At 44.2% G+C, this 25,183-nt stretch overlaps 2 protein-coding genes across 2 annotated transcripts in view; one reads left to right on the top strand and one right to left on the bottom strand.

Moving 5' to 3' along the window:
- Positions 1-10,392, bottom strand: part of nemp2 (nuclear envelope integral membrane protein 2) — a 44,219-nt gene extending 33,827 nt beyond the window's left edge. The window contains exons 1-2 of the mRNA XM_080198816.1: positions 10,115-10,392; positions 2,215-2,318 (exon numbers count right to left, since the gene is read on the bottom strand). Of these exons, the coding sequence (XP_080054942.1) occupies positions 2,215-2,318; positions 10,115-10,211 (201 nt within the window). The 5' untranslated portion in view covers positions 10,212-10,392. The remainder of the gene's footprint in view (positions 1-2,214; positions 2,319-10,114) is intronic.
- Positions 10,393-15,902: 5,510 nt separating this feature from the next.
- The window catches only part of nab1b (NGFI-A binding protein 1b (EGR1 binding protein 1)), an 83,729-nt gene continuing 74,448 nt past the window's right edge, over positions 15,903-25,183 (top strand). Inside the window, 1 exon segment of the mRNA XM_080198815.1 lies at positions 15,903-15,972. The gene's annotated coding sequence lies outside the window, so the exon portion shown is untranslated.

Here is a 25,183-nt window from a genome sequence, read left to right as displayed (position 1 = left end):
AGCTATGAAGCAGCAGTGCTAACCACTGTGCTACCGTGCTGCCCATAATGGGTGGATTCAACAAAACATGGTACACAAATAAGGTATGCCCAAGGAAGAACTTTTTAAATGATCTGTTAACATTGGAAGATAAGGTGAATTGACCTTTATTTTAAAATTGTGAGAGTTGTTTTAGAAAGTTGTGAATTTCTCAGTTGTTGTGGTGAAATTTGTCACAGCTGTCAAAACATGCACAGATTTTTCAGAACAGGTCATTAGATGTAGATTGGAAAATGGCTCAGTTATGTACTGTCCACAAAAAAAAAAGGATAAATCCAACCAAAGCGATGGAAGTGCACTTACTCAACAGTAACCCACTCATCTATGCTCAGTTTGTGTTCCAACAGGGCCCTTTGGCTCCTGACCTCATTAGACCCTTGGTCCAAAGGGCATAAAAACTAAACCAAGCGGTGAAGTGAGAATGACTGCCCATGACATCAAGACAGCATTTTGACCAAGCGTGGTATCAAACAGCCCTAGCAAAACTGAAGTCAATGGAAACCAGGGATAAATTCTCCACTTTTGATTGGAGTTATACCTAGCACAAATGAAGATGGCTGTGGTTGTCGGAGGTCAATTATCTCAGTCCGAGGACATCACTTCAGGAATTCCTCAGAGGAGTTCCTAGATTCAACAATCTTCAGCTGCTTCATCAATGACCTTCCCTCCATCATAAGGCTAAAACTGAAGATGTTCACTAATGATTGCGCAATATTCAACACTGTTTGCACCGCCTTGTATACTGAAGCCACCTGCGCCTACATGTGACATGGCCTAGACAACATTCAGACTTGTGTTTATAAGTAGCAAATACCAGTCATGCCATACACTGACTACCTCTAACGAGTAAGAAGTCTGACAACATCAGGTTTAAGTCCAATCGATTTATTTGATAGTAAACTCACAAGCTTTCGAGGTTTCCCTCTTCGTCAGGTGGATGGAGAGTTGAGGCCTCAGACAGAGCATATAACAGCACAGATAGTTTACAGATTACTGATTAGAATGCGAATCTTTACACCTAACCTGCTAACCTGAATAGCAGGTTAGGTGTAAAGATTCGCATTCTAATCAGTAATCTGTAAACTGTCTGTGCTGTTACATGCTCTGTCTGAGGCCAGAACTCTCCATCCACCTGACGAAGAGGGAAACCTCGAAAGCTTGTGAGTTTACTATCAAATAAATCAGTTGGACTTAAACCTGGTGTTGTCAGACTTCTTACTATGTTTACACCAGTCCAACGCAGGCATCTCCACATCATCTCTAACAAAAACAACAATCTTCCCATGAATAGTATTGCCATTGCAGAATTCTCCCATTATCAACCACTTGGTGATACCATTGACCAGAAACTGAACCGGATTAGCCATAACACCATCCAGAACAAACCAACTAGCTTGGTCCATATTCCATCCATTGCCTTAAACATTCACTCTCTGCAGAACCAATGCAGCAGTGTGTACCATCTACAAAGTGCACTGCAGCAACATACCAAGACACTTTCCAAAGCTGCGACTTCTACTACCTAGAAGGACAAGGGCAGCAGAGACATGGGAATACCATCACTTGCAAATTCCCCTCCAAGCCACATACAATCCTGACTTGGAAAATAATCGCCATTCCTTCACTGTTGTGGTAAACAAAATCCTGGAACTCCCCCCCCCCCCCAACAGCACCGTGGATGTCCCTGTACCACATAACTGCAACAGTTCAAGGCGGCCAATGACCATCACCTTAAGGGCAATAATGTTGGCCTTGCCAACGACACCTGCGTCGCATGAAAGAATTAAAAAATTCTTTGGAGGAAGGAATTATTTTATCTTTATTTGTTGTCCTGGCCTATTTGTGGCTCAGGCCCACAGTAATGTGGTTAACTCTTAACTGAAATGGCTTTACAAACCACTCAGTTGCCCTTCTCAAGGGCATTTAGGTATGGGCAATAACTGCTGGCCTTACCTTGAAGGGAGAAAATTGTTGAGAACTTCAGAGTCTCGTTTCAGAAGTGCAGTCCCTGTCTCGCAACTGTTGGTTTGCTATTCTGATTAATCTTTATTTATTATAAATTCCAAAACTCACGTAAACAAAAAGTGCCAAAATTGGAGATGCTGTTTTCCTTAAATCAAGACAATCAGTTTCTTCATAATACAAAGCTTACGTGAATCATATGCCGTGTGTTACCTTGACTGCTGACCAATAATCCATGAATTCAGGTTTTTGAGAGAATTCGTAAATAAACAGCTTTGTTCTCGTTTCCTGGTAAACTTCTCCTTCATGTATCATTCCTGCAATAAACAATACAGAAGCTTCACATAAAATGTTCAGAAAGAAACAAAAATTGAAATGCTGTGACAAACTGCTTTTTCTAAAATAGAATCCCCATAAAATCTAATTCTAAGGGATGAGATAATTGAAGACGATTTCCCTGATCTTTTAACTAATAATACTCATAATTACTACAATTAACCTATACAAATATTTTTCTAAATTGAAATAGAATACCAAATACAGTACTTGATAGTTTCTCCCGATTACTGCATTATTATGTTTTGTATTTTGCAGGGCCAGTTACTTATTTCCTAGTTGTGAGCAGATACACAAATACCTGAATTTATAACACATTATTGACCTTATAGAAAAGATAAAGGACAACTAAAAAAAGGAAGACTTGGCCTTCTGTCCATGTTAGAAAAAGGAGAATAATTTGATTTGTCAGCTGTGGCTCAATGGGGAGCTCTCTTGCCTGGGACTGAAAGGTTGTAGGCTCAAGCCCCACTTTCAGACTTGAGCACACAACAACCAAGGCTGTCACTCTACTGTGAGACTGCTGCACTGTCAACTAACTCTCTCTTAGACAAGATGTTAAACCAAGGTCAGGTCTGCAATATCAGGTGGAAGCAAAGGATCCATGGCACTATTTGAGGAACAGTAGAGAGCTGTTCCCAGTGTCCTGGTCAATACGTATCCCTCAATCAACATCACAAAAATAGGTCTCCTGGTATTCATCACATTGCCATTTTTGGGAGCTGCCACATTTCCTACTTTACAGAGTGACTACACTTCAAAAACATACATCATTGGTTGTAAAACACTTTGACATATCCAGTGATCATGGAAATCACTACATCAATGCAAGTCCTTCTTTAAAATTAAAAGATGTACTTACATTACATATATCAAATCTCAGTGTATTTAAGCCCATCACGTCTAACCTATAATAGCAAGTGGCAAACGTATTTGCCATCTGCAAATGGCACGCTACCAGAGATAGCGACAAGGCGAATCCGCGGTTGATTTGGTTTCAATAACGATTGAAGGAAAAATGTTGAAAACGGGGTGACTCCAAACTCTTAGTCAGAAGACACTAGGGACCTTTTATATCCAACTGAGCCACCAATATAGGCAAATTGGAACACAATTTTAAAGTTTTAAGTTTATTTATTAGTGTCACAAGCAGACTTATGTGAAGTTACCGTGAAAATCCCTTAGTCGCCCCACTCTGGTGTCTGTTTGGGTAAACATAGTAAGAAGTCTCACAACACCAGGTTAAAGTCCAACCAGTTTATTTGATAGTAAACCCACAAGCTTTCGGGGTTTGCCCCTTCGTCAGGTGAGTGGAGAGCTCTGGTCTCAGACAGAGCTTATAACAGCACACACAGTTAACAGAATACTGGTTAGAATGCGAGCCTTTACAGCTAACCTGCTATTCAAGTCTTAAAGATGCAGACAATGTGAGTGGAGAGACCATTAGGCATAGGTTAAAGAGATCTGTATTGTCTCCAGATAGTCATTTACTGTACCGTGTAGAGACAATACACATCTCTTTAACCTATGCCTAATGCTCTCTTCAGTCACACTGTCTGCATCTTTAAGACTTGAATAGCAGGTTAGCTGTAAAGACTCTCATTCCAAATCAGTATTACATAAACTGTGTGTGCTGTTATATGCTCTGTCCGAGACCAGAACTCTCCACTCACCTGACGAAGGGATAAACCCCGGAAGCTTGTGGGTTTACTATCAAATAAATTGGTTGGACTTTAACCTGGTGTTGTGAGACTTCTTACTGTGTTTACTCCAGTCCAACGCTGTCATCTCCACATCAGTTTGGGTACACAGAGGAAGAATTTAACATGGCCAATGCACCCAAATAACATGCCTTTCAGAATGTGGGAGGAAATCAGAGCACCCAGAGGAAACCCACACAGACACGGGGAGAGCGTGTAGACTCTGCACAGACAGTGACCCCAAGCCAGGAATCGAACCCAGGTTCCTGGCATTGCAAGGCAGCAATGCTAACCACTGTGCCACCCCTTTTTAACATTTCATATAAAGAATGACACCTTTAACAATGCAGTATTCCCTCAGTATCAAACTGGTGTCTAAATAATATGCTCAAATCCTGGAGCAAGGCCTGAAATCTACAACCTTCTAATTCATTAGGAAGAGTATTTGTTAAGACCTTCTTCACATTAATTCCTCCAATTAATTTTTAAATCAGGAATATCTTGGCAGGCAAAAGAAACCTAAATGTTTTTCCAAAAAACTACAACTACAAATCATCTCAGTTAAGCCCCACATACTGAATAACCCTTAAAGTTCTAACCTGACTTCATTATCTACTCCACTTCTCCCTCAAGGTGAAATCAACAAATATATTAGCCAATGCTTTGGTATTTTTTTCACTTTTGAAGAGATTAAATATTTAAGGAGTAATTTTGCTTGGCTCAGCCCAGATATTAGAGACCGGGTTTATCTCCAAAACCTAATCGTTCTCCTGGAGATGGTGCTGAGCCACCTTCTTGAACAGCTACAGTCCTGGCAACGAAGGTACAACCACAGCATTGTTAGGTAGGGAGTCCATAATTTTGAACCAATGAAGATGAAAGAATAGCAATATATTTCCATGCTATGGTGGTGTGTAACCTGGAGGGAAAACTGCAGGGAGTGATGTTCCCATGCACCTGCTGTTCCTGGCCTTCTTTGTTGTTGAAGTCACAGGCTTGGGAAGTAGTGTTGAAGAAGCTTTAGTAAATTGCTGCAATGCATTCTATAGATGGGACTCGTGGCAGAGAAAAAACTATTCTGTCCTGAATACTGTTGAGTTCCTTGAGTATTTCTGTAGCTGCATTCATTCAAACAAGTGGAAAGTATTCCATCACACTCTTATTTGTGTCTTGTAAGTGACTGAAAGACTTTGAGGAATCAGGATAGCGAATTACCCTTGCAGAATATCCAGTCTCTAAACTGCCCTTCTAGCCACACTATTTATGTGATTGACTAGTTAAGCTTTTGGCCCCCAGAATGCAAGCATTAATGCTATTAACTGTCAAAGGGAGGCATGGATAGACTCTCTTTTTGGAGATGGTAAATGCCTGACACTTCCATGGCATGATGCTCGATCTGTTTAAGCCTGAATGTTGGCCAGGTGATGTTGCATGGATGTGGACTACTTCTTCATTATCTAAGGAGATATGAATTGAACTGAACATTGTGCAATCATCAGTGAACATCTCCATTCCCTATGTTAGTGTGAAGAAAAGGTCACTAATGAAATAGCTAAAGATGGCTGAGCCTAGGAAATCGATACATAGGTTCTCCAGGGTAATGTTGTGTGGTTCACCACTCAGCACAACACCTCCCCACCCCCACCCCGTCACCACTACTGGTTAAATAGTCCTTCCTCACACACACCCTGTGTCTCTTTTCCAAAACATCAGCGATTAAGAACAGTTTTGGTCTAACTTATCTGAACTTGCAATAATTTTGTACACTTCCGTCACTCAACTTCCTTTGCTCCAAGGAGAAAAATACCAGCTTCTCCAAAGTACCCATACAAGTAAAGTGCCTCATCCCCTGAACCATTCTGATTAATCTCCTCTGCCCCTGCTCAAGGACCCTCACATCTTTCATGAAAATGTGGTGACCAGGTATACACATCTGCTGGCCTAGCAATCAACACCCATATCTGTGAAAGAGTAAACTCAATATAATACTTACCTCTACTTGTGCAATCTATAACCCCAAAATGCTTTGCTCACACAGGAAAAAGACAATGTTGTTGAGGAGAATACTGAGATACCGGTTATTAGACTAGACAGGATTGAGATTTATAAGGAGGAGATGTTAGCAATTCTAGAAAGTATGAAAATAGTTAAGTCCCTTGGGCCAGATGGGATTTATCCTAGGATTCTCTGGGAGGCTAGGAAACAGATTGCAGAGCCTTTGGCTTTGATCTTCAAGACGTCACTGTCTACAGGAATAGTGCCAGAAGACTGGAGGATAGCAAATATCGTCCCCTTATTCAAGAAGGGGAGTAGAGACAATCTTGGTAATTATAAACCAGTAAGCCTTACTTCTGTTGTGGGCAAAGTTTTGGAAAGGATTATAAGAGATAGGATTTATAAACATCTAGAAAGGAATAACTTGATTAGGGATAGTCAACACGGTTTTGTGAAGGGTAGATTGTGCCTCACAAACCTTATAGAGTTCTTTGAGAAGGTGCCCAAAGAGATGGATGAGGGTAAAGCAGTTGATAGGGTGTATATGGATTTCAGTAAAGTGTTTGATAAGGTTCCCCACAGTAAGCTATTGCACAAGATACGGAGGAATGGGATTGAGGGTGATTTAGCAGTTTGGACAAGAAATTGGCTAGCTGTAAGGCAGTGGTTGACGGGAAATATTCATCCTGGAGTTCAGTTACTAGTGGTGTACTGCAAGGATTTGTTTTGGGACCACTGCTGTTTGTCAATTTATAAATGACCTGGATGAGGGCATAGAAGGATGAATTAGTAAATTTGTGAATGACACTAAAGTCGGTGAAGTTGTGGACAGTGCAGAAGAATGTTGTAGGTTACAGAGGGACATAGGTAAGCTGCAGAGCTGGGCTGAGAGGTAGCAAATGGAGCTTAATGCATAAAAGTGTGAAGTAATTCACTTTGGAAGGAGTAACAGGAATACAGAGTACTGGGCTAATGATAAGCTACTTGGTAGTGTGGATGAACAGAGAGATCCAGTGTCCATGTGCGTAGGTCCCTGAAAGTTGGCACCCAGGTTGATAGGGTTATTAAGAAGGCGTACAGTGTGTTAGTTTTTATTGGTAAAGAGATTGAGTTTTGGAGCCGGGAGGTCATGTTGCCGCTGTACAAAACTCTGGTGCGGCTTCAAATTCCCAGATAATGAGCTGAGTTTCAATGGAAAATTCTTCTTGGAATTTCTCCTCCAATCATGGGCCACTTCCCTTCTGCTTCTGATAGGTGGACTAGTGAACGTATCAGCAGCAAACGAGGGAGAAAACAGTCTGATTTGAGGAGGAGCAAACAGTGGCATTAGTGAGTGTGCCGAGGTCTGCCAGGCCAATGGAGGTGAAGCAATGGCAAGGCTGGAGCCCAGGGAGGGAAAGTTCAAGGCGTTTAGAGTAGCTAAGAGTAGTGGGCGAGAAGAGGATTGGGAGAGGTTTAAATGTCAACAAAGATTGACAAAGAAGTTGATAAAGAAGGGTAGAAGAAACTATGAAGCTGGGCTAGCGCTTAATATAAAAAAGGATAGCAAGAGTTTTTATAAATATATAAAAAGGAAGAGGCTGGCTAGGGTGAACGTTGGTCCCTTAGAGGATGAGAAGGGGGACTTAGTGGTAGGGGATGGGGATATGGCTGAGGTCCTGAATAACTTTTTTGTTTCTGTCTTCACGGAGGAGGACGTGAATAATTTGCCGGGTGTTAGAGATGGAAAGGTGGTAGGACTGGAGGGTCTCAATGACATTACTGTTACTAGAGAGGAGGTGCTCGACAGACTGGAGGGGCTGATTGTGGACAAGTCCCCAGGACCGGATGGAATGCATCCGAGGGTTCTGAAAGAAATGGCGGAGGTGATAGTGGATGCCTTGGTGGTTATTTTCCAGACGTCGCTGGATTCCGGGGAAGTGCCGGAAGATTGGAAAGCAGCTAATGTTACGCCGTTGTTTAAGAAGGGTGCCAGGCCAGGGAATTATAGGCCGGTTAGTTTAACGTCTGTTGTAGGTAAAATGTTAGAATCCGTCATCAAGGAGGAAATAGCGAGGCATCTTGAGAGGAATTGCTTGATACAGCAGACGCAGCACGGTTTCGTTAAAGGGAAGTCGTGTCTGACAAATTTACTGGAGTTCTATGAGGATGTGTCTAGGGCGGTGGATAGAGGAGAGCCGGTGGATGTGGTCTTTCTTGATTTTCAGAAGGTGTTTGACAAGGTACCTCACAAGAGGTTATTGCAGAAGGTCAGGGGACATGGAGTTGGGGGTAGGGTGTTAGCGTGGATAGAGGATTGGTTGTCAAATAGGAGGCAGAGAGTGGGGGTCAATGGGTGCCATTCGGATTGGCGGATGGTGACTAGTGGAGTGCCCCAGGGGTCGGTGCTGGGGCCTCAGCTATTTACCATTTATATAGATGATCTGGAGGAGGGAACCGAGTGTAGGGTGTCGAAATTTGCTGATGACACCAAGATTGGTGGAACGGCAAATTGTGCGGAGGGTGTGGAGAGTCTGCAGAAGGATCTAGATAGGCTGGGCGAATGGGCCAGGAAATGGCAAATGGAATTTAATGTTGGCAAGTGCGAGGTGGTCCACTTTGGTAGGAATAATGGTAGGAAGGATTATTACTTACGTGGCGAAAAACTACAGCAGGCGACAGTGCAGAGGGACCTTGGGGTCCTTGTGCATGAGTCGCAAAAACCCAGCTTGCAGGTGCAACAGGTGGTCAGGAAGGCGAATGGGATGCTGGCCTTCATAGCGAGGGGGATTGAATGTAAAAGTAGGGAGGTCTTGCTGCGGCTGTATAGGGCATTGGTGAAGCTGCAGCTGGAGTACTGTGTGCAGTTTTGGGCGCCGTACTTACGCAAGGATATTTTGGCCTTGGATGGAGTGCAGAGGAGGTTTACTAGGTTGATGCCGGAGTTGAGGGGGTTGAGCTATGAGGAAAGGCTGAATAAACTAGGCTTGTACTCGTTAGAGTTTAGAAGAATGAGGGGAGATCTCATTGAGACATACAAGACGATGAATGGGATGGATAGGATAGAGGTGGAGAGACTCTTCCCGCTCAGAAAGGATAGTAGGACTAGGGGGCACAGCCTCAAGATAAAGGGGGCGCGGTTTAGAACGGAGTTGAGGAGGAACTTCTTCACTCAAAGGGTGGTGAATCTCTGGAATTCTCTGCCCGTTGAAGTGATGGAGGCTGCCTCGCTAAATATTTTTAAGATGCGGGTTGATGGGTTTTTGGTAAGAGAGGGGATTAAGGGTTATGGGGAGAGGGCGGGAATGTGGAACTGAGCCACGACAGATCAGCCATTATCTTATTGAATGGCGGGGCAGGCTCAAAGGGCTAGATGGCCTACTCCTGCTCCTATTTCTTATATCTCAGAAGTTAAAGTTAGAGTTGGAAGTGCAAACATGGGTAAAATTGGCTCGAGTAAAGCTGGGTATATAGTTTGTCTGTATCGTCCACAAGAAACAATACTTTTCACTGTATACCAATACATGTGACAATAAATCAACTCAAAGATATCAGAAGCAAATTTAAGTTTACTATCCTTACTTCCAATCTTTGAAAACAATAGTATTCTGTTGGGGACTGAGTACCTGAGGAGGCACAAGTTACAGATAGGTAGGTAAGCACAACAGTTAGGAGAGGCACAAGTGCTAGTTGTGCAGGTAAGCACAGTACAGACAGAGGAGGCTGTCAGAATGAAAGTCCATAGTTAGATTTCCATTCCCTGCACCTCTATATTACTGTTCCCACAGTTACTTTGTTAAATAATTACCTTAAGATTAACCATCGCTAAAGATCTTAACGGCTTGACCGACTGACTAAAGGAACTTATATAGCTCAGAACAGCCCTGACATGTATGGTGTTTAGTGAGGAGACAAATTGCTGCTCTCCTCAGATCATCTGGAAAGACTGAGTCTGCGATCAGGATGTGGGTGAATGCGGGCTGCTGTCTGTCCTGCTCGGCTCCTCCCGCTTGAAGGGCTGGATTCACGCCCCCGCCTCGCCTTCTTATAAAAGGCGGCTGTTTTGAAAAAAAGAGTCGATAGGCCGGGGTGGGGGAAGATACCTGAGGGGATTCCCGGTGCTCCTGTCACAGGAACCTGCAGCTGAGCCACTGAGGCGCAGAGGAGGGCGGCCAGGGCGCCGCCGTGTCGCCGCCACATTTCGCCTCTCTTTGGGGGTGCGGGTGAAAAGCCCGGTCGGGCGGAGGCGGCGGGAAGCTGCTCCTTCCACTGGCGAACCTCTCCCCCTCTCTCTCTCCTTCCTTTCCGTCTCTCGCTTCCCGCTCACACTCTTCATTCACTTTCGTTTTCTTCGCAGCCGTTGCGGAGCCGCATGCGCCTGTTTACTTATTGCAGAAACCTGAGCCAGCCCCATTGCCTTTTGCGGGAAGCGCCAAGTGGGATATTGCGATCACGTCACCTCGTCACCACCATCCACACTTAGTCCTGGACTGTCCCGGGGTCTCTGAGAATGCAGCATTAATCTCCAACACGCACACAATCTAGGAGATAAATCATTGAAATAAGGTGCTTGTTGTTTTTACGTTTTCTTCGCGCACGTACTTTTCTCAACTTTTTTAAAAAAAATTGAAGGTTGGCCGAGGAGATTGGCCGGATGTAGTTTCACGTCAAACCTCCAGCAATATGATAATATAAAGCTGGCCACCCTAATGTTTAAAGCTTTTTTTTTTAAGTTTATTTATGTGTCAGCAGTAGGCTTACATTAACACTGCAATGGAGTCACTGTGGAAAATCCCCTAATCACCACCCTCTAGCACCTGTTCGGAGACACTGAGGGAGAATTTAGCATGACAGATGCACCTAACCAGCACATTTTTTTAGAGACTGGGGGAGGAAACCCACACAGACACAGGGAGAAAATGCATACTCCACACAGTCACCCAAGCCAGGAATTGAACCTGGCTCCCTGGTGCTGTGAGGCAGCAGTGCTAACCACGGTGCTGCCCTTTCTCTCCCAGTTGCTTTGACAGATTGCTGTTTAGTAAGTTGGGTTTCAACCAGTTCTCTTTGGTCAGTCTAAACCAGAAATATCTCTCTTGTGTGTATTTATTTTATTATCATTTTGGTTGGCACACAAACTATTGGAGTGCCACAGGGATAGGTGCTGGGGTCTCAATCATTTCTGATCTATAGTAATGACTTGATGGGTAGGAAAGCATGTTGTGAGGACCATATAAGGAGTCTGCAAGGGACCAAGATAGTGACTAGGCAACAATTTTGTAGATTGAGTATAGTATAGGAAATGTGAGGTTGTCCATTTTGGCAGGATAAACAGAAAAGCCAAATATTATTCATATGGGGAATACTGCAGAATACAACAGTACTGAGGGACCTGGGTACGTGAATCACAGTCAGCATACACATACAACAAGTATCATAGGATGATAGAATTTTTATGGTGCAGAAGGATGCCATTTGGCCCATTGTTTCTGCACTGCCTCTCTAAGTCAGCATCATGACTTAGCGCCATTCCACTGTTTTCCCCATATCCCTGCACATTGTTTCTATTCAATCATCCAATGCCCTTTTGAAGCTTTGATTGAGCGTGCCTCCAACACACTTCCAGGCATTGAATTTGAGACCTGAACCACATTTCCTCCTGATGCAAATCATTTTAAGTTTGTGCCCTCTCGTTCTTGATCGTTTAAGTAGTGGGACAGTTTGTCTCTATCTACCATGTCCATTCCTCTTCATGATTTTGAACACCTCTGTCAAATCTCCTCTCAGCCTTCTCTCCAAGGAGAACAGCCTCAACCTCTCCAAACTGTCCTCATAACTGAAGTTTCTCATTTCTGTCCTTGCAAATCTCTTCTGCACTCTCCAGTGTGTTCATATTCTCATATAGTGCGGTACTTGGAACTGTACATAATATTCCAGTTGAGGTCTAACTACTGTCTTGTATAAGTTTAGCATAACCTCCTTGCTCTTGTACTCTATGCCCCATTAGTGAAGCTCAGAATATTACAAGCTTTATTAACTGCTTCCTCCACCTGTCCTGCCACCTTCAATGGTCTATACACATATATGCTCAAATTCCTTTGCTCCTGCATCCCTTTAAGAATTTTACCTCATATTTTCTTTGTCTTTCCATGTTCCTTCTATTAAAATGCATCAACTCATGTTTTTCACATTGAACTTCACCTGCCAAATATCTGCCCACTCCACCAACTTGCCTATCTATGTTCCTTTGAAGTTCTATATTGTCCCTTTCACTGTTTACAATTCTTCCACGTTTTGTGTCATCCACAATTTTTGATACTGTCCCTTCACACCAAGGTCTAGATTACTAATACATATCAGGAAAAGCAAGGGTCCCAGTGCCAACCCCTTGGGAACACCGCTACAAACCTTCCTACAGCCTGAAAAAATATGCTTTACCATTACTCTCTGTTTCCTATTATTTAGCCAATTTTGTATCCAAGTACTTAGGAAGACATGAAATATTAACCTTTGCTGGAAGGGGGTGGAATATAAAAATGGGCAAGTTTTACTATAACTGTACAGGGCATTGGTGACACCACACCCCGGAGGGATTTTATGGAGCCTGCAATAGCAGGAAATATAGTTTGCAAGGTGCTTAATTAGACGGGGTGCAAAATTTCCTGCTAGCTGGTTAAGATGCATAAATAAAATCAACATGTTTGTGGCATATCAAACCTCATACTTGTGATGGAAGGATTACTCATTGGTGTAAAACTTTTTAAATTTATTCATACCTTTAAGATAATCTTTAAGAATTCTGAGGGAGTGGTTAGAAGGGAGTGTGGGCCAGCAAGCTTTAAATCAGCGCCAGTTTTAAAAGGAGGCCTGGTGTCGACAGCGGGCAGCGTCGGAGCGGGCAGCGGAGCGAGTGGGAAGCAGAGTGAGCTATTGGGGCTTAAGATCAAAAGGGCTGGAGAGAAAAGGGGCCAGGTAAGTTCGTATGGAAATTTTTGTGAATAATGGAGGGGCACGTGATGTGTTGTTTCTGTATGATGTGGGAACTGGTGGACTCAAGGGTACTTCCCAGTGACCATGTCTGCAGTAAGTGTAGGTTGCTGGAGGAGCTCCAGCTCAAGGTAGATGAGCTGGCCTCTGAGCTACAGACACTGAGGCTCATCAGGGGGAGGGAGGGTGCCATTGTCAATGGGGTGCAAGTGACATCCATCCCCCCTGGACTGGCTAACTCTAAGGGTCAGGAACAAGGGGGGGCTGCTGAGAGGAAGGGGGGGGTGGGGAGAGGAGGCCTCAGCCTCTCAATCTGCATAACAGGTTTGAGGTTCTTGCTTCCAGTCTGGACGAGGACGAGGGAGGTGAGGTCGATGAGCAAACTGCACACAGTACAGTGATGCAGCAGGGCATAGGCAAGGAGAAGGTGAAAAGGAACGTAGTTGTAACTGGGGATAGTGGAGTGAAGGGTATTGACACTGTCCTTTGTCACAATGACAAAGTGTACAGAAGGGTGTGTTGTCTGCCTGGTGCTCGGGTCCGGGATGTCGCATCTGGGCTGCAGAGGAACCTGGAGTGGGAGGGTGAGAATCCGGTCGTTGTGGTGCATGTGGGTGCCAACGACGTAGGCAAAATGCGAACTAAGGATCTGGGGAGGGAGTATGAAAAGCTGGGAATGGAATTAAAAAGTAGAACCGACAAGGTGGTTACCTCTGGGCTACTGCCTGAACCGAGTGCAGACGGGCGTAGGGTTGACAGGATTAAGGAAGTGAATGGGTGGCTCAGGGATTGGTGTGGGAGGAATGGGTTTGAATTTATGGGGCATTGGCATCAGTACTGGGGTAGGTGGGACCTGTTCGGGCGGGATGGGGTGGGTCTGAACCGTGCTGGGACCAGAGTCCTGGCGAATCATGTAAAGAGGACTGTAGACGGGGCTTTAAACTAATTGGGGGGGGGGGGGGGGAGGGTGCAAGGGTAGGTGACATTAAGAGGCCTAAAGTTAAGGAGAGGGTACAGGTAAGGGTAGAGGCTGAGGATGTCCCAATAATAAAGGGAGTAGGGGGCGTGAGTATGGTTGGTGGCGTTCCGGCAAATAGGGTCCAGGTGAAGGCTGGGATGAAGGCACTTTATCTGAATGCGCAAAGCATTCGGAATAAAGTGGATGAGCTGGTGGCGCAGATCGGCACAAATGGACATGATCTGGTGGCCATTACAGAGACGTGGCTGCAAGGTGACAGGGACTGGGAGCTGAATGTCCAGGGGTATCAAGTGTTTAGGAAGGATAGGCGGGAGGGAAAAGGGGGGTGCGTAGCTCTGCTGATTACGGATAGCATCAGGGTGGTAGCAAGGGATGATATTGGAGCCAAAGAGCAGAAAGTGGAATCGTTGTGGGTAGAGATTAGGAACAGCAAAGGGAGGAAGACGCTGGTGGGTGTCGTCTATAGGCCCCCGAATAATGATCTGGAGGTGGGACGGGCTGTTAACGCGCAAATAAGTGCGGCGTGCAGGAATGGGACGGCTGTAGTTATGGGGGATTTCAATCTGCATATTGATTGGTCGACCCATGTTGGACGCGGTGGGCTCGAGGAGGAGTTCTTGGAATGCTGCCGGGATAGTTTCCTTGAACAGTGTGTGTTGGAGCCGACGAGGGAGCGAGCTATCTTGGATCTGGTGCTATGTAATGAGGCGGGTAGAATCAGGGACCTTGCGGTGAAGGATCCTCTTGGGGAGAGTGATCATTGTATGGTGGAGTTTCTGGTGCAGATGGAGGAGGACAAAGTGGGTTCCCGGACACGTGTCTTTTGTTTGAACAGAGGGGAGTATGGTAGGATGAGGGAGGAATTGGCGAAAGTGGACTGGGGGAGCGCGTTGGAAGGTAGGTCTGCTGAGGAGCAGTGGAGGATCTTTAAGGAGATCTTTCTTGGTGCTCAGCAGAAATTTATTCCGATGGTCAAAAAGGACCGTAGGAGGAGAGGTAATAAGCCGTGGATAACGAAGGAGGTGGAGGAAAGTGTTAAATTAAAAGCGGAGGCGTTTAGAGTAGCTAAGAGTAGTGGGCGAGAAGAGTATTGGGAGAGGTTTAAATGTCAACAAAGATTGACAAAGAATTTGATAAAGAAGGGTAGGAGAGAAAAACTGCAGCAGGCGACGGTGCAGAGGGACCTCGGGGTCCTTGTGCATGAGTCGCAAAAACCCAGCTTGCAGGTGCAGCAGGTGGTCAGGAAGGCGAATGGGATGCTGGCCTTCATAGCGAGGGGGATTGAATATAAAAGTAAGGAGGTCTTGCTGCGGCTATATAGGGCATTGGTGAGGCCGCAGCTGGAGTACTGTGTGCAGTTTTGGGCGCCGTACTTACGCAAGGATATTTTGGCCTTGGAGGGAGTGCAGAGGAGGTTTACTAGGCTGATGCCGGAGTTGAGGGGGTTGAGCTATGAGGAGAGGCTGAATAAACTAGGCTTGTACTCGTTAGAGTTTAGAAGAATGAGGGGAGATCTCATTGAGACGTATAAGATGATGAATGGGATAGATAGGATAGAGGTGGAAAGACTCTTCCCGCTCAGAAAGGACAGTAGGACTAGGGGGCACAGCCTCAAGATAAAGGGGGGGGAGCGGTTTAGAACGGAGTTGAGGAAGAACTTCTTCACTCAAAGGGTGGTGAATCTCTGGAATTCTCTGCCCGTTGAAGTGGTGGAGGCTGCCTCGCTAAATATTTTTAAGACGTGGGTTGATGGGTTTCTGATAAGAGAGGGGATTAAGGGTTATGAGGAGAGGGCGAGAATGTGGAACTGAGCCACAACAGATCAGCCATGATCTTATTGAATGGCGGGGCAGGCTCGAAGGGCCAGATGGCCTACTCCTGCTCCTATTTCTTATGTTCTTATAATGTCAGCGGCACATGAGAATCTTGTGACATCCCACCCACATTTGTTTAAAGTTGACGTGCACCATTCAGCTTTGTGCAGTTGTGCCTAAGGTTGGTGTTTTCCTTGTCAAACTCTAAAGCGCAAGGGAAGTGAGCAATAGAATGGCCCTTTGTATGGAGGCTTGGGACTAGCAAGGGTGAGTGAGTGGTGAAGGCAGAAATGCAGAGTGGGGTCAGGGGCATGGGGGAATTGAAGAGGGATCCAGGGAAGGACGCAAAGTGGGGTTGAGGGCATGTAAAGGTGAAGTGGGAAAGGCCTTGTGTTCTATCTGGTGGGAGGGGGAGAGTTTGGTGTTGAGAATGGACAGTTAAAGTATAGAATGAAGAGCCTAATGGGCGGTGTCACTATTGTCCACATATGGGTCCATCTTGGGTTGACAGGGTCCTTGCAGGGCTTTGAGTTCATAAAACAATATTCCAATTATCTCAGACAGTATAATTTACAATGCAGAGAAGGGGGAATCCAGCTGAGTGTACAAGTTCAGCCACGGCCCACTGTGTGGCAAATAATGGACACTAACATGAACACTCACGAAAGAGCGAACAAAATAAAACACAACATTGTTTCTTTTATAATAAAGGAAACATCTTTAACTCTCCTGTAGCCATCAATATGTGCCAACCATACGTGTGCAAGTATATTTAAACTAGTTTTAATAAATAGTGATGATGAACTTATGACTAAAGTGAAATGAATGTAAGCTAAATTTCATTTTGAAAAATATCCTTCGTGCTTTCAGCCTCATGTTAATGGCAATAGAGCTGTGCAGGAACATTTTGGCCATGTTGCACTGTTTGGCCAAGGGACCTTTTTTATAGCCATCCATATCTGCAGCACAGTCAACTGATGGTCATTTTCACCATTGAAAAGTACCCCTCATCACGTGATCACACCGATTTCACTTGCACTCCACTGGCACTTTAAATTTTGGTTATAATTGCATGGGAAAAGGCAAAGAGCAAGAGCACAGAAGTAGCACACACTTCTGGTTTCATCTTTGGGACTGCACAGTGGTGAATTGTGGCACTGCATCTTGTAGATAGTACACACTGCTGCCACTGTGGTTTGGTGTGGTGTGAATGTTTAAGGTGGTGGATGTAGTGCCAATCAAGTGGGCTGCTTTGTCTTGGAGGGTGCCAAGTCTTGAGTGTTACTGGAGCTGTACTCGTCCAGGCAAGAAGAGAGTACTCCATCACACTCCTGAATCGTGACTTGTAGATGTGAGACATGCTTTGAGGAGTCAGGAGGGGAGTTACTTGCTGCAAAACTGGCATCATCTATAGTCACAATATTTATATGGTTGGTCCAGTTCATTTTCTGGTAAATGGTAACCCCCATGATATTAACATTGGTAGATCAAGCAATGGTAGTGCCATTGAATGTTAAAGGGGAGTGGTTAGATTTTCTCCTGTTGGAAATAGCTATTGCTGTAGGTACATCAATAGTGCTTTTTGAGAGTGAGTCCCAAATGTGATAGGCCTTACTTACATTTGAATAATCTCTCTGGTTTGCAGGATTTGTCCTGACTGCCTTCCATACCTGCATTTCAAATGGCTGACGAGACACACCATTTCTTGCCTTATTCCCAAATATTCCCTGTAGACGGCACCATGCTGTTTTCACTCATTAATAACTTAAAATTACAGTATAGATATCCATGGAAAATCTGTGAGCCAGCAAAAGTGCAATGAAAATGAGCATGATTCATTTCTGCTGACCACAAAATCTGGGCCATACACTTTTGTAAGCTTGCCAGCCAGTTCTCATAATTCTCTCTACATTCTCTAAAAATCACCACTTTTGTCCTGTAACAATGTTTTAGGGTGTAAAATAAGGGTTTAACGAAATTCTAAAAATCAAAATCTATATATTTTCACAAGGGTTTGAAGCATCTTTTGTGTTTTCTAATGTTCACATTAAAGTTTTTACTTGAAAGCATCACCCATCTTCTTTGGCTCGGGATTTGATATTTTTGCCCAGAGCCATGACTGCAAGCTGAATTTAGATTGTACAATCTGAGCATGTGCAGTGTATCTAGTTTCCCAGGATATATCAAGTACTGTTCCAAGGGAAAGCTGTAGTAAGAAATATAATTATTTGTCTGGTAATTATTCTGAGAAAAGCTGGAGGATGAATTTTAAATACTTTAAAAACTACACACAAAAGTAATTGAGTCTTAAAAAAAAGAGCTCTCTAAGTGTACATGTGTGAGATTGAGAAAAATGTCCACACATATTGTCACTTCACTTTTGCATTCTGTACAACTGTTTAAAAATGAGAAAGAAAGACATATTGTGGTGACGGGAAGAGGGTATGAAAAAATGAGACTCTGGCATCTGAGAGTGAGTTGAGAGAGTGATGCTAAAAAAAGCACTTGAATTTTGAAGCCAATTAAATATCTGAACCACGAGGAACCTATGACATGGAGAGAAAGGTAGACAGTCAGTTTCTTTCCTGAATCTTATTTGACAACACCATTAATAAATTGAATATTGGAAACTGACAATATATTTTTGAGAGGCAAATGGGAGTGGAATGTAATAGAAGAAAACGGTGGTGGAAGGGGAACAGGATGAGCTTACTTTTGGTCTCTCATCGAATGCCATTTGGGGAGCAGGTGAATGTGGAAGAGCAAGTGGAGGGTTACCACCAGGAAGCATGATGGCACAGTGGTTAGCATTGCTGCCTCACAGCATCAGGACCCGGGTTTGCTTCCTGGCTTGGGCCATTATCTGTGCAGAGTCTGCACGTTCACCCTTGCCTGCATGGATTTCCTCTGTGTGCTCCAGTTTCCACCCACAGTCCGAAAGACATGCTAGTTAGGTGCATTCTCCCTCAGTATACCCGAACAGGCACTGGAGTGTGGCAGCTAGGGGATTTTCACAGTAACTTCATTGCAGTGTTAATATAAACCTACTTGTGACACAAATAAATAAACTTAAAAAACTTAATTTAAAAAAACTTGACAGTGAGGTTAGTGGCAGTTGAGAAAATGGCAGCATGCAATACTTGAGCAGGCAGTTCAAAGGGAAAGAAATGGATGTTGTGAAGGTTAAATAAAGAGGGAAAGAAACTTGGATTGAGAGAAATTATGGTGAACCAAACTGTTAAAAGCTACTCATACAATTTGAACATGGAATTATAGGATGATGTTGCACAGGAAGAGGCCATTTGTCTAATGTGCCTATGACAGCTCTTTGAAAGAATTATTGGATGAATATCAACTCCCTGCTCTTCCCCATAGCCCTGAATTTTTCCCCTTCAAATATTTATTCAATTCCCATTTATTCACAGGCAAAGATGATGCATTATAGTGAAAGGACATTGATTATTATGCATGCTTATGTAGAAAGTGCTATACAAGAAAATGTTGGTGGATATGTTAAGGATTAAATTAAGGCCAAAGAACTTAGTTTTCTAAAGAAGCACATTTTACATCTGATATGAAGGATTGGTATAGTTAAGTTCATCCATGACTCAACCACTGCTCTGATATTTAAAATCACGTGGCCTTGTTATTGACTTTCTGTGCAGGCTGGTGTGGGTGTTTTAACTTAAAGGGGAAAGCAAACCCAGTGGGAGTAGCTTCTATTGAATGTACTCCCCCTGTACAAGATAAACCTATTTTGAGTTTACTTGATTATTAAAAAGCTGTTTAAAAAAACTTCAAGATTTTCATCATTTTTGATTCTGCGAGCAGGATAAGGAGCCATATTTAGGAATATTAGAATTGCTAGAAGAGAAAAGATCCATTTATCTTGCCTTCGACTCTGATAGGAATGTGATATAAGATTAAATAAATTATTGACTAATAATGGCAATTTCTTTGTTAGTTTTTAACAGACCCAGTGACACAGTGGGTAGCACTGCTGCCTCACAGTGCCAGAGACCCGGGTTAAATTCCGGCCTTGGATTGCCGTCTGTGTGGAATTTGCACATTCTTTCCTGTGTATGCATGGGTTTCCTCCAGGTACTCCGGTTTCCTCCCACACTCCAAAGATGTGCGCGTTAGATTGACTGGCCATCTTAAATTGCCCCTTAGTGTCAGGAGGGTTAGCAGGGTAAATACACATAGTTATGGTGATAGTGCCTGGGTGGGACTTTTGTTGGTGCAGGCTTCATGGCCCAAATGGCCTCCTTCTGCACTGTAGGGATTCTATGATTCTAGGTGAGGAGAAACTGCAGTGTTGGAAAGCCTTGGAAAACAAAACAAAGAACAACCCAGCACAGGAAACAGGCCCTTCGACCCAACGAGCCCGCACCGCCATCCCAAAGCATTTTCCTACACCTACCTTGCCCCGTGTGTATGCAAATGGTACCCCTACTGTAATAGAATATTGTAGGGTCAATTTGGTACACCAATCAGCCTAAGAGCACATTTTTGGGGTGTGGGAGGAAACCGGAGCACCCGGAGGAAACCCACGCAACCACAGGGAGAATGCGCAAACTCCCACAGACACTGGCCCAAATCCATGTATCTGCACAGCTAGCAGTGGTAGTCACTGAGCTGTTGTGGTGCCCATCTGCTGGTCCAGTTTTAAGCACACACCACGACACGAAGTACTAGGCCACTCTCGAAACATCCAAGAGCAGCACACGCATGACCCACTGTGTGCATGCCCCTCGTTTGACAACAAGGTGGACCGACACACCTGCTGATTAAAAGAGACAAAACATTAACATGTAGTATTACATTTCCAGTATCGTACCGAGGCTCTGACCCTTTTTAAAACCGTCTCCTATAACCCACCATCCCTGTTTCACTCATGTGCCTCTCTAAGTAAACCTTAAACGTCCAGCGTGCCTGCCTCCGCCACCTTACTTGGTGGCGCATTCCATACCCCATGACCCTCTGTGAAAAACCTCCCTCTAGTATCCAAATTATACTTCTACCCCCTCACCCTTAGCTCGTGACCCCTCGTGATATTTGTCTCCAATCTAGGAAAAAGCCTGCCACTGTTGACTCTATCTATACCCTTCATTATTTTATACACCTCTATCAGATCCCCCCTTAATCTCCGTCTTTCTAAGGAGAAGAGCCCCAGTTTACCCAATCTTTCCTCATAACCCAGTCCTTCCATACCAGGCAGCATCCTGGTAAACCTCCTCTGCACTCTCTCCAGGGTCTCCACGTCCTTCCGGTAGTAAGGTGACCAGAACTGGACACAGTACTCCAAATGCGGCCTAACCAACGTTCTGTACAACTGAAGCATTAGATGCCAGCTCTTATACTCTATACCCCTTCCTATAAAAGCTAGCATTCCATAAGCTTTCTTCGCAACGTTCTCCACCTGGGTTGCCACCTTCAGAGACTTGTGCACTTGCACTCCCAGGTCCCTCTGCATTTCTATACTCTTAATTGGTCTACCTTTTATCATGTAACTCCTCCCTGCATTATTCCTTCCAAAATGCATCACCTCGCATTTGACAGGATTAAATTCCATCTGCCATCTATCTGCCCAGTATACCAGCCTATCTATATCCTGCTGTGTCACCTGACAATCTTCCTCACTATCCGCCAATCCTGCCATCTTGGTGTCATCTGCAAACTTGCTGATCACACCACGTACGCCCTCTTCCAAGTTGTTTATATATATTACGAAGAGAAGAGGTCCCAGTACTGAGCCCTGCGGCACACCACTGGTGACAGACCTCCAGCTGGAAAAGGACCCTTCCACTACTACTCTCTGTCTCCTGTTGCCTAGCCAGTTTTCTATCCATCCAGATACCTGTCCCTGTATCCTACGTGCCTTAACCTTTTCTACCAGCCTACCGTGAGGGACTTTGTCAAACGCCTTACTGAAATCCATATAGATGACATCAATGGCTCGCCCATCGTCAGCCGTTTTTGTCACCTCCTCAAAAAATTCTACCAGATTCTTAAGGCAAGACCTCCCCTGAACAAAGCCATGTTGCGTATCCCTAATCAGATCGCAACACTCCAAATACTTATACATCCTATCCCTAACAATTTTCTCCAACAATTTTCCTACCACTGATGTCAAACTCACTGGCCTATAATTACCAGGGTTATCCCTTCTGCCATTTTTAAACTGCGGTACCACATTAACTACCCTCCAGTCCTCTGGGACCTCACCTGTGTCCAAAGAAGAGACAAAGATTTGCGTGAGAGGCCCAGTAATTTCATCTTTCACCTCCCTAAGCAGCCTAGGATAAATGCCATCAGGCCCCGGAGCTTTATCAGTTTTTATGCTACCTAAAAACCCTAACACTTCCTCCCTCGTAATGGATATTTCCTTCAACTGATCTACAGCTCCCCCCAAGACATTACAAGACACCAAGCCCCTCTCCTTCGTGAATACCGATGCAAAGTATTCATTCAGGATCTCCCCCATTCCCTTAGACTCAATGCATAGTTCCCCTCCTTTGTCCCGAGGAGGACCTATTTTCCCTCTAACCACCCTCTTGTTCCTAATATAGGAGTAAAATGCCTTTGGATTTTCCTTAATCCTATCAGCCAAAGCCATTTCATGCCCCCTTTTCGCCCTTCTAACTTCCCTTTTAAGCTTCCTCCTGCTCTCTCTATTTTCCTCCAGTGCTCTCTCCGTTCCCAGTTGTTTAGACCTAACATATGCCGCTCTCTTCTTCCTGACCAAGTCCTCAACATCCCCTGTAATCCACGGCTCTCTTATCCTGCCTTTCCCATCCTTCCTCTTTACCGGCACATGTCTTTCCTGCAACATTATCAGTTTGCCCTTGAAAGCCTCCCACTTGCCAACCGTGGACTTGCCCGCAAACAACCTCTCCCAATCAGTGTCCTTCAGCTCCTTCCTAATCCGCCTATAGCTCGCCTTCCCCCAGTTCAGCACCCTCCCCTTCGGACGGCACTCATCCTTTTCCATTTTTATCCTAAAGTAAACAGACTTGTGGTCACTGTTAGCCACATGTTCGCCTACTGCAACCTCAACCACCTGCCCCGGCTCATTACCCAAAACTAAATCCAGTATAGCCCCCTCCCTAGTCGGGCTAGTTACATACTGCTCCAAGGCCCCTTCCAGGACACATTTTACAAATTCCTCCCCATCCGTACCCCCAGCTCTAGGCACCTTCCAATCCACTCCAGGAAGATTAAAGAGACACTGTGAGAACCTAATTAAAATATTATAACAAAGTGTAATGCCATGTAACCCACTGCCCTGACGATCGTGACAGGTGCACATGCAGCAGATTGGTTACATGTTATCCCCATTTTTATTTTTCTAATTTTCCATAGTAACCACTACTCCTTCCTCAACACTGTCCCTCCCATCAAGGGGCAGCGGGTTAATATCAAGGCCAGTAGTTTCACAGAGTCATTTTGAATTTATTCCCTTCTGTGCACAACAAGTCTATTATTCTAAACCAGCTTATCGTGGTCAACATTATCTCGTTCCTCTAGAATCCTATAAGTATCATTCGTGTAATTACTCAACCTACTCTTTTCCACTGCATGCCCATTTTACAGAATTATTCCTTGTAATACAATTCTTCCACCCCCTCAATCAAACTGTTTGCCCTTCTCTGTTATCATTCAATATCCTCTCTATAGTGAGGCAGTCAGACCTGTATACAAGTAACCAAAACGTGCTTCTACCAATGATTTAGAAAGTGACAGGATTATCATTCTGTCTTGTCTCAATATTTTTTTTTAAATTGACCTCCTAATATCTAATTTGCTTTGCTCACTGTCCCAGAACATTTTTATCATAGCTTCAATTTAATGTCAATCAGAGGCCCCAAGTCTATTTTGTTTTCCATGCACATTATTTTCTTTCCACTTAATTAACAGTTCCTTCTTGGAATTTTATTTTTGTGTCCCTAGTTGAAGCACTTGGTAATTCCCAAGAATATTTTAAATTTTTTTGAAGCTTATCCCGTACATCTTTAGACTCCACCATTTTCATTAGCTTTGTACTATTTACATAAGATAGGTCTTGTGGGAGTGCGGGTGTCAGCATGGTTTGAGTTGGCTTCAGACATAAAACAGAGAGTAGGAATAAGCAGATCTCATTCAGGTTGGCCGGCTATAACTATTGGGATACACAAAGGTCAGTGCGTGGCCCTCAGCTACTTAGGGTGCGAGTGTAATATATCCAAGTTTACTGATGATACAAAGTTAGGTAGAAACATTAGTTGTGAGGACACGCAGAACAGCTGCAAAAGAGTTTATACAGGTTAAATAATTGGGCAGGCATGTAGCAGATGGAATAAAATGTCAAAAAATATAGGGTGGAATTTTAAGGATGGTGAGTGATTGGCGCTCACCACCCTGAGACTCCAGTGCCTAACACGTACCTGCCAACTTTAAGTCCCACTGTTATTTAATGCTCACGAGTGTTGCTTAGCAGTGGGTGAGACTTCTGTCTGCCCTTGGAAGCTGTTGGCCAATCTGATTGGTTCTTCAACCTGGCCAGGCAGAGTGTTGCATTGGCCTGAAGTGCAACTGCAGCACCCTGCCTGGAACTAAAGTCCCGGGACTGTTGAAAAGGTAAGCCTCGGGGTCCTGGGAACAGGAAGGAAGGGGGATTTGGGTGTAGGGTGGGAGGGGGTCCTGGAGCCCTAATGTCTCTGGACTGCCACTCAAGATGGGGAAAAGTGCAAATGTCACTTTCCCACCACCTCCATGCCCACTCCACCTGCCTAAAAATTAAAGCTGGGTGGGATAAGGCCCGTAAGTATCCATTAAATGACCACATAAGGACCTTAAAGATGAATCAACGAGATTCCCACCTGAGGCTCTGAAATTGCATCTGGGTTTATATGGGCAGGTTCCCAGGGGGGAATCCTGTCCATTCAATTTTATGCCCCCTCCACTTCAGAGGCCACCTTGGAGAGCAACATAAAATTTTGCCCACTAAGTATTTCAAATGGAGCAAATCTGAGAAATGTCGGTATTCAAATATCTCTGAGTGTTCCTCAATACTAATCACAGAGAGTCAACATGCAAATACAGCAAGCAATTAAGAACTCAAATATATGTTAATCATTGTAATAAAGGACTTTGAGTAAAAGAGTTAAAAAGTCTTACAGTAGTCTTTGTGAGACCACATCTGGAGCACTAGGTACAGTTTGGTCTCTTTCCCCCAGAAAGGATATACTTGCCTTAGAAGGAGTGCATGAAAAGAGTCATTAGAAGACTCTGGGAGGAGGGAATTATTCGATGATGATTCAGCCTCTTGACCCTGGCCTATATTCCCTTGAGTTAAAAGAATAACTCATTGAAACTCTTAAGGGACTTGGCAACATAAATTCAAGAAGAAA

The sequence above is a fragment of the Carcharhinus amblyrhynchos genome, chromosome 11 (assembly GCF_965287045.1).
Source record: "Carcharhinus amblyrhynchos chromosome 11, sCarAmb.v2.hapA, whole genome shotgun sequence".
NCBI lineage: Eukaryota > Metazoa > Chordata > Chondrichthyes > Carcharhiniformes > Carcharhinidae > Carcharhinus > Carcharhinus amblyrhynchos.
The sequence above is the reverse complement of the archived record's forward strand: the minus strand, read 5'-3'. Positions and strand labels throughout refer to the sequence as shown.